The sequence below is a fragment of the Cryptotermes secundus genome, unplaced genomic scaffold (assembly GCF_002891405.2).
Source record: "Cryptotermes secundus unplaced genomic scaffold, Csec_1.0 scaffold546, whole genome shotgun sequence".
NCBI lineage: Eukaryota > Metazoa > Arthropoda > Insecta > Blattodea > Kalotermitidae > Cryptotermes > Cryptotermes secundus.
Window position 1 is genome coordinate 931,257 of NW_019734970.1, and position 10,461 is coordinate 941,717.

Consider the following 10,461-nt stretch of genomic DNA (forward strand, 5'->3'; position numbering starts at 1 on the left):
CGTCGTCAAAAGCGGTCAAAAGTGTGGAGGAAATCAAAGTCAATAATTCCGTATAGCATTTCTGTTTCACGTATTAATTAACGATATTTACACTGAAAAATATTAGAAACGAAACTCAATCAGCTGATCGACTCTGCTGTGAAATAAATATTAGGTTGGTAGCTCTTCATTTGTATAAATTAACATTTTACGCTACTATATGAACCCGTATAAAAAATTACTAAACGTTACATTTAGAAGATATTTTGGTGTTTGGCAATGTGATAATAAATAACCTGTTTCAACCCATGGGTCATAATATGTTAGAAACTAGTTCGTTGCTTCTTGTCTTTCAATTGTTTTAGTAATATGTTTACTGCGCCATCTGCATCTGTAGGAGCTTTGTTGTGAGCCGCCGCCATAATCAAATGATAACGGAAAATGATATAAATTTAGGTTAAGTGTCAATAGAAATCGACAAAAATGAGTTTGAATATAGAAGTAAATAGGCGGATTCTTGCTATAAAGGCGAAAAAGAAGAGACATAAACCTGGTAAGAGGAAAGGGAAGACCGAAGAACATGGCTCAACTGCCAACAGAGATATTCGATCCTACTCGAGCAAGGTAGATCCGTGTCATTCCTCTTCTAATGAAACTATACAGGATGACGAGGATGAGTATTGTAGCTCAGATGAGGAAGAGCAAGAGGATACAATGGATTACTGTAAGGGTGGATACCATCCCGTAAAAATTGGGGACTGCTTCCAAAGTAGATATCGTGTTGCCAGAAAGTTAGGTTGGGGTCACTTTTCAACGGTGTGGTTATGCTGGGATCTTATAGATAAGCAGTTTGTTGCACTGAAAGTAGTTAAGAGCGCATCACATTTTACTGAAACAGCATTAGATGAAATAAAGCTTCTAAAAACTGTTCGTGATACTGATGTGAATGATCCAAAGAGAAACAAGACCGTGCAGTTACTGAACGATTTCAAGATTACCGGTGTCAACGGCACTCACGTGTGCATGGTATTTGAAGTGCTTGGCCACAATCTCCTGAAGTTAATAATCAAAAGCAATTATCGTGGTATACCTCGTGCAAATGTCAAATCAATAATCAGGCAAGTCCTTGAAGGGTTACATTATCTTCATACAAAATGCAAGATAATCCACACTGACATCAAGCCAGAGAATGTTCTGATTTGTGTTGATGAGAATTGTATAAGGAGGTTAGCTTCAGAAGCCACTGAGCTACATACAATGGGTCTGAAGTTGCCTGTTTCTTTGATTAGTACTGCTCCAAAGGAATTTCAGGAGCCAAATCTAGATGCCAAAATGTCAAAAAATAAAAAGAAGAAGTTAAAAAAGAAAGCAAAACGCCAGACAGAACTACTGAGGAAGCAGATGGAACAGATTGAGGAGATAGAAGAGCAGAAGCAGAGAGAACTTAAAGCTGAAAGCAGCTATCAGACTCCAATGGCCGAAGGTGACTCAACCTTAATACAACCAGAAAAATGTGAAGATTCTGATGAGAAAGATAATGACAACTCAGGTGAATGCAAAGTCATAAATACAGCTTACCAAAATGGCTGTGATGATACACAACTGTGCCACGCATCCATGGGAGACAGTGAAATAGAAAGGACAGAAGACATGAATATGCATCAGTTGCATGAGGTCAGAAGCTGTTCAGAAGGTGTAAGTGATGTGATGGGTCCGGATAGTGACATAAAGCTCATAGAAGAATCTCTAGAAAAGAGCAAGCAGTCTCACATAGTTCCTCACCATTCTATAGCATTAACCCAAGAACCGAAGATGCATCAGCCAGATCCTGCTTTAGAAGAATGTGACGTGGAGGTGAAGATAGCCGACCTAGGAAATGCTTGTTGGGTGAATCGACATTTCACAGAAGACATACAAACTCGACAGTATCGTTCACTTGAAGTTCTTTTGGGAGCAGGATATGGAACATCTGCAGATATCTGGAGCACAGCCTGCATGGCATTTGAACTTGCTACTGGTGATTACTTGTTTGAACCTCACTCTGGCGAAGACTATACGCGTGATGAGGATCATTTGGCTCATATCATTGAGTTGTTGGGAAAAATACCAAGGAGGATAGCAATGTCCGGGAAACATTCTCGCCAGTTCTTCAGCAAGAAGTGTGAATTGCGGCATATTACAGGACTAAAACCTTGGGGATTGTTTGAAGTTTTAACAGAGAAGTACGAGTGGGATCACACAGAAGCAGCGGAGTTCACCTCATTCCTGCGTCCAATGCTGGACTTTGATCCTAACCGACGTGCCACAGCTGCAGACTGCTTGATGCATCCATGGCTAAACTAGTGAGAACTCAGTGAAGGTCTACATTGTTACTCAAAACAGTTAGTAATCTGCATACATAAATCTTAAAGTTTTGGATAGTTCATCAGTATTCATTGTTGAAACAGAAACCTAATAGGATGCCTCTTCCATGATTGACTTTATCTCTCACTCCTTTCTGGAGCTGTTGCATTCAGTTGTGTACAGTAAATTTTAGGATAATTTTCCTTCCTATGTTGTTTTATATTGTGGTTAATTTGTTCACAAAATCTCATGTAAGAGCCCAAAATTTACTTTCCATAAGTTATTGCTCTGCAAGTGAGAGGATACCTATGCCAGAAGGTGACAAAATCAGTGTGACAGATTGTCTGGCAGGAGAACACAATACATGTAATGGCATATTGTTCCTAAACGGAGGGTAAGTTGAACATAGTGTTCATTAATTTACCTAACTCTCAGTAAATTACATGTTGAAACTGGTCAGATATACTATAGTAAGTTTCATCTTTCCTGCAGATTTTTGTTAATAAATTGTTTGTAACATTAAATTGGTACAGCTGACATCATTCTGTGTGAACTAGTAGCCTGTTACTGCCCATGAAGTTAAGAACTCTATTACAGTATATTCCATATTAACCCTTTCACTGATATAAATCCAACGTTTATACCAAATATGCTGAGTACTGTAACATTATTTTCCTTCAGGAATTCCACAACAACAAACTAAGAAATTGGCCCTTTAGATAATTAAGTATAAGAAGTATTATGGGACATAATATATTGACATGTCATATTAGGTGGGTCGCTGAGGCCGCACCATAGCTTAAGCGGTTAGTCGCTGGCTTCCCACCAAGGCAGCCTGGGTTTGATCCCAGGTCTGGTCAATTGGGATTTGTGATGGATGAAGTGGCACTGGGGCAGGTTTTCTGCAAGTACTTCAGTTTTCCCTGCCAATCTTTATTCCACCAAATTCTCCATCATCATAATCACATGGGGGAGGCTACAACAGGCCAATCACTGGCTGCCGTGCTGAGTAGACCCAGTTGGACTCCACCCCCCACTGAGCAAAATTTTTAGGTAGGTTGCTTGTCATGGCATGGTGCATCCTCAGGTTGCAGATGGAGGGCAGCTGTGAATAAGCAGTTGCGGAGCTGACAAGGGGGTGGTTCTCCAGCTTGGGGGTTCAGCATGGGGCTAACAACTCCTCACCATAAAAATGACTTATGAAAGATCACAAGAAGCCTCAGACCTGGATGGATTGTTTTCATAAATGACCTAAGAAAAAGAAACTGGATATGAGATTTGGTACTTGGAATGTTGGAAGTATGTAGTATGGCAGGTTCGCTCAGGGCAGTGGCAGAAGAAATCTCAAAATACAAGTTACACTTAATGGGAATACAGGAGATCAGATGGGATGGGGGTGGCACCAAACCAGTGGGTGAACATACATTTTTCTGTGGAAAGGAGAATGGGAATCATGAATCAGGTACACTTCTTTTGTACATAAGAGAATCATATCAGCAGTTAAGAGGGTAGTTTCTTAGTGATATGTCATACATAATACTAAGAGGTGGCTGGTGTGATATCATTCTGAATGTTAATGCCCAGCAGTAGATAAAACTGATGATAAGAAGGACAGGTTCTATGAAGAACTAGAACATGTATTTGATAACTTCCCTAAATGCCATATGAAAATTTTGTTAGGAGATTTCAATGCCAAAGTAGATAGGGAAGACATTTTCAAACCGACGATTGGGAATGAGAGTTTGCATGAAATTAGTAATGATAATGGAGTTAGCATAGTAAATTTTGACCAATTAAAAAATCTTATTGTCAAAAGTACAATGTTCCCACATCGTAATATTCATAAATTTACTTGGACATCTCCTGATGGGAAGACACACAACCAGATTGACCATATTTTGACAGACAGGAGATGGCACTCAAGTCTACTTGATGTCCGATCATTCAGGGCAGCAGATTATGATACTCACCACTGTCTGGTGGTAGCAAAAGTTAGGGAGAGACTGGCAGTAAGCAAACAAACAATGCACAGAGTTCATATGGAGAGGTTCAATCTCAAGAAATTAAATGAGGTAGTGAGTAAAGAGCAGTATTGTGTTGAAATCTCAAATAAATTCTCAGCTTTGGAAAACTTAAAGACATTGGGGTGGATATTAATAGAGCTTGAGAAACTGTTTGAGAGAATATCAAAATTTCTGCCAAAGAGGGTCTAGATTATCATGAATTGAAGAAGCATAAGCCATGGTTTGATAAAGGATGCTCAAAATTATTATACCAAAGAAAACAAGCCAAACCACAGTGGTTACAGGATCCAAGTGAATAAATGGGGATAATCTGAACAATATAAGATGTGAAACCAGCAGGCATTTCAGGAATAAAAAGAGGGAATATCTGAAAGACAAAATTGTTGAGCTCACAATGAATAGTAAGAACAAGAACATTAGAAACCTGTATAGAAGAAGAAATGATTTTAAGAGGGATTACGAACCTACAAGTAACTTAGTGAAGGATGAGAATGGTGATCTGCTTGCAGATTCCCACAACATTTTGAATAGGTGGAAGAACTACTTCTCTCGGTTATTGAGTGATGTTAGGCAGATAGAAATACATACAGCTGAGCCATTAGTACCTGATCCTAATCATTTGGAGTTTGAAATTACTATTGCAAAGTTGAAACAGTATAAATGGCCAAGTAGTGATCAAATTTCAGTAGAACTGATTTAAGGAGGAGATTCTGAGATCCATAAGCTAATTAATTCTATTTGGAATAAGGAGAAATTGCCTGATCAGTGGAAGGAATCTATTATTGTACCAGTTCGCAAGAAGGGTGATAGAAATTATCAACTTCATACAGAATTTTATCCAACATTCTTCTCTCAAGGTTAACTCTATACATAGATGAAATTATTGGGGATCATGAGTGTGGGTTTTGACATTGCATTTGTCAGATACTGGAGAAAAAATGGGAGTTCGGTGAGACAGTATATCAGCTATTCATAGACTACAAGAGAACCTATGATTCAGTTAGGGGGGAAGTATTGTACAATATTCCGTTAGAGTTTGAGGGACCCATGAAGCTAGTTAGGCTGATTGAAATGTGTTTAAACAAAACGTACTGTAAAGTCCGATTAGATAAACATTTGTCTGATAATTTTCGTATCCAGAATGGTCTAAAACAAGGAGATTCTTTATTGTCACTGCTTTTCAAATTTGCATAACTTGTACTCTTCTCCAAGTATAATTATAATGATCAAGTCAAGGAGGATGAGATGGGCAAGGCATGTAGCCCGAATGGGGGAGAAGTGGATTGCATATAAGATATTGATGAGAAAGCCATAAAGAAAGAGACCACTAGGAAGACCAAGATGTAGGTGGATGGACAGTATTAAAATGGATCTTAGAGAGATAAGGTGGGATGGGATGGATTGGATTGATCTGGCTGAAGACAGGGACCAGTGGAAGGGTCTTGTGAACACAGTAATGAACCTTTGGGTTCCCTGGAATGCTGGGAAGTTGCACAATTCGGCTTCTCAAGAAGGGCTGAACTCCATTAGTGAGTGAATCTATTGGCATGCAGGGATGAATATTTATTTATTTATTTATTTACTTACTTATTTATGAATTATTTAATGACACTCTTAGCAACTCAGACTATATAGCTTTGAATGGTAGAATTAATGAATAAATTGGAAAGGATTCAAGAGGAAGCAGCTTTGGCCTAGTTTAAGCTACAATTCAGGTATTTTCCTGGAGGGACTGAGGAAAAGTATAAGAATCATCATTCAGGATAGCCAGTTCATGAGTCAAGATGTGAACCAGGAATCTCATGAATACAAAGCAGCAGTGCAACCACAATGTTAGGTCTGCAGAGATGATGTACTGCATTGATGTCCTAATTTTGTTAATTGAATCTGTATTGGCTTACACACATCCAAATGACCTATTTTGTTTTCTCTGCTAAAGGAAAGGATTAAATATCATTCATTCATTAGCTTTCACTTTATTTTGCTATTTCATTAATTCCCCACAAAAATTGTTCTTCTGTGTTTATATAATTTGTTCTCATTAATTTTAGTACAGAGTTAATAACTTCATATGCAGTTAAATTGGCCAAGGCACTTTTAAATGTCATTCTTAGTGGAAGTACAGGTTACAGCATGTGTTCCCCCATCAGAGAATTACAAAGCCATATTTGTTTCCACATAATGCTCCTTTATCTGGTTTCATTATGTTACATTCAGTTACCTTAAGCCCATCCAATTTGTTATAATATTTACAAATTATTACCACTGTGAGTCAAAGAGTAACAAATCTGAACACATGACTAAATGCAGATATTAGTTTTACTTATTTGAATCAGAATTTTTGAACAATGAAAATACTAAAATCAAGATACAAGAGAGATTAACAATAACATATAAGTAGTTAAATGCCTGTAGGCATGGTTGTGACTATGTATGTTCCTTCTGGCTGATGAAATATAGTGTCAAGTTTCTCACAAAGTTTTAATATATAATTTAATTACAAGTTTTTTTAATAACTATGAAACTTATGTACAGGAAAATCATTTGAGANGATGGTTGTGACTATGTATGTTCCTTCTGGCTGATGAAATATGGTGTCAAGTTTCTCACAAAGTTTTAATATATAATTTTATTACAAGTTTTTTTTTTAATAACTATGAAACTTATGTACAGGAAAATCATTTGAGAGACTCCCATCAGTCCAGTGGTAGAGACACAAACTTCTTATGTCATCTTCCATTCAAGTTGTGACCTGCAGCACATTGGCTCTAAGTGACATCGTACATGAGGGTGACTGCCTGATGATGACCTGTAACTCGATCAGAACATGTTGCTGTGAATTATATTTTCCTGGGGTTGTATTCATGATTTTTTAATAAACTCAGGGCCAGCATGGCAGCACATTTTACAACTTTTTAAAATGAAAATAATTTGTACTGCTCCTTTGTTCATATCATGACCATTGGTTGGCAGTAGTCCAAACATGTTTTACAGCAATATGAATAAAACCGTTTTAAGAATAATGATAGTAGTGGCAGTTTTCATCAGAGTGTTTGGGAATTCTATGTTATCATGACAGAGTTTTGAGAAAGTTGCCATATTTTTAACTGGAGGGGGAAGATTATTATTGCCTGAAGCAACATTTAGGCTTATGCCAGCCTGGAATAAATAAACATTCATAAAATATGTAACATATCATGCATTATTATTTACAGATATTAAGTCCTAACACCAAATGGAAGTTTTTAAGCACTACAGAAATATTTACAGAATTATAGCAACAGGAAATCACTTTCTGATAATTGACTTTGCATTATGATTAGAACAGATTTCAGGACATGTTCTCCCAGCAGCAAAGTAACCAAGCCCGTGAAGTGGGCCTCTCATGAACTAATCTGAATGACAGAGACAGGTGTATATTGCATGTATTTGAAAAGGTGTGGCATTTCCATGCAAAATATTTGAAATACTTATGTTACACAGCTTTTATGAAACACAATGACAAGTTCTGCATAATCTGTAGCACTAGATGGAGAGCAATAAAAGGATCACTGTGGAATACCTGTCATTATTGTCCCTTCTAGCTGTTTGCTGAAACAGTTAATATATGTTAAAGGGGACATTTCCAGACTCCAATATTTCTTGTAGTTCAGAGAACAGAAAATAAATACAGTCCTCTTCTAACATGATTACTGTACTAACAGGATCATTTGAATAAAACGCTGTCTTGTATTTTACAGTATAAGAACAAATAAAGCAATATGATTAGATTGAGAAGTTTCAAGTTTTGTTTATTTTTCATTCAAATACTACTGAGTCTTATAAAAGATGACACTGGATTCATCAACTTCATAGCTAGGCTAGATATCCTAACTCTAAAGTATAGAGTCTTCTTCCTTCAACAATTTGTATTTATTCACCTCATCAGAACTTTCATTTAAATGTTCATGGTTTATTTAACAATGCTTTCAATAGCTCATAATATATATGAAATGGTAGAATGTTTAGTGAGTATTCAGTTGCTTAGAATGTGGGAGACAGCAATCATGGCCTAATCTGGTATACTACATATTATTATTTCATAATATTATGAAATTATTTGCCAACACCGTCCAGTATGACTCAGTATATACAGGGTGTCCCAGGAGGAATGGACCAAACTTCAGGAGGGTGTTCCTTATGTTAAAGTANAAGGAACGTCTATTACATAGATCATAGTACATGTGCTTAAAAATTTGTATGAAGTGTTTTAATTAAGTTAAAAATATTGTGACATGTTGAGCTATGGATCACCCCTACCTCCCCAGTGGTACGTGGCGGTAACGTAACGCTCGCGTTACTACGGTAATAGGCAAGTTCCCGCCCTGCCACTCCCCTCCGCGGTGACGTAACGCGCAACGCTACACACCTGTAATCAACTTCCTACTGTGGCGTGGCACTCATTACGCAACAGGCAAGCACTGCAGCTATATAAGTGAGCTGCACAGCAGCTACCAGAGTTCTACTGTAGCAGTCGGTGACTTCAGTTCCAGTGTGGCTACCGCCGAGTCGAGTTATACTGTGGCCATCGCCGAAGACATTTCCGAGTTATAAGGTAACAGTCAGCCGACTACAAGTTGGAGTATAGCAACCGTCGCGGATAGAAGAACCGGACGTGGGTGTAATTGTGTAATTGGGAGCGTGTGATACAGTGATACCTAGCTCCCCTACTGTCAACGTGTATACTACTGAAGACAGAGTGAACTGATTTGCGCATAGGGTTATCAGTCGTGAAACCCCGCAACAGTGTTAACAGATTAATGCGATTAGGGTTATAAAGTGTGAAACCCCGCAACTGTGAGATAAGTAATTGTAGCCGTTATTTGTAGATTGTTAAATAAACCAATTAACCATCTCTACGGTGTCTTCAGTAACGCGAAACACGTTACACTGGTGTCAGAAGTGGGATCAGTAACGAAACACGTTACAATATATTATTGTCCTTAATATTTAAAATCTTGAACCACTGAGGTTTGTGTCTCCATGCCTCTTCTGTTAAAGCAGGAGATTGGGGTGTTGTTTGCCATCCTCTGAGATCTGGGCAGTGTTGTTTCCCTCTTTTTTATGATTCATTAAGGATGTGTGTTGTCTAGTTGTTTCTCCTTTCATTGTGTATTGAGGTACTGTCAAATCATTTTATAATAATTAACTAGTGTGACGGACCAGAATGAAAAAAGTTAAATTTGGTATACTGTTCTGGCATTTTCTTGGAGGGAGGGGATTGTAAAAAATCACAAAAGAGAAACATAGTCAGCACAGTCTCAGGGCCAAAATATGAAGCAGAAGTGCAACCCATGCAATTGTGATGTTCTGTAGCTGACCAAGATATTCTGTTATGGAACTAGGTCCTCCAAAGAAGTCTGCCATCAGACTGTCTCTTCAAATCAGTTCATACTAATAAACCAAAGCCTGTTTCTTTATGATTCACATTTACATTAGCTTCCCTGTTTACATAGGAAAGTAGTTTCTTTTCTTAAGTTTAGCAATTAATTCTTTACAATATAACCACCACTGTGAGAACCTCAGACCCAGCACTGGTCACTTCAGCAGTTTTTGGCTCCTTCAACCAGTACATTAGTTTCTGTGAATTGTTCCTTTTAACAGGAACATTTCTTCTTAATACTGCTGTACCTGATGTAATAAAACATTAAAAGAATAACTGTAAACATTTGTCTGATAAATTTCCTATCCAGAATGGTATAAAACAAGGAGATGCTTTATCGCCACCCCTTTTCAACTTTGCCTTAGAATATGCCATTAGGAAGGTCCAGGGAAACCAGGTGGGGCTGAAATTAAACGGGACACATCAGTTGTTGGCCTATGCCGATGATGTGAATCTACTGGGTGATGTGGATACCATAAAGAAAAACACACAAACTTTAATTGATGCAAGTAAAGAGGTTGGTCTAGAAGTAAACACAGAGANTTATACAAAACTATATAATTTTGCCTGTGGTTCTGTATGGGTGTGAAACTTGGTCTCTGACATTAAGGGAGGAACATAGACTGAGGATGTTTGAGAACAGGGTGTTGAGGAGAATATTTGGACCGAAGAGAGAAGAAGTGACGGGAGGTT

The 10,461-nt window shown here is 37.8% G+C and overlaps 1 protein-coding gene across 1 annotated transcript; it reads left to right on the plus strand.

Moving 5' to 3' along the window:
- Positions 1-170: 170 nt before the first annotated feature.
- LOC111869090 (SRSF protein kinase 3) lies at positions 171-3,169 on the plus strand. Its single transcript, XM_023860307.2, has one exon. It carries the CDS (start codon positions 463-465, stop codon positions 2,320-2,322), a length of 1,860 nt encoding a protein of 619 aa, XP_023716075.1. The 5' UTR covers positions 171-462; the 3' UTR covers positions 2,323-3,169.
- Positions 3,170-10,461: the final 7,292 nt, after the last annotated feature.

Coding starts and splice junctions, on each gene's coding strand:
- LOC111869090 (XM_023860307.2), top strand. CDS start 463: ATGAGTTTGAATATAGAAGTAAATAGGCGGATTCTTGCTATAAAGGCG.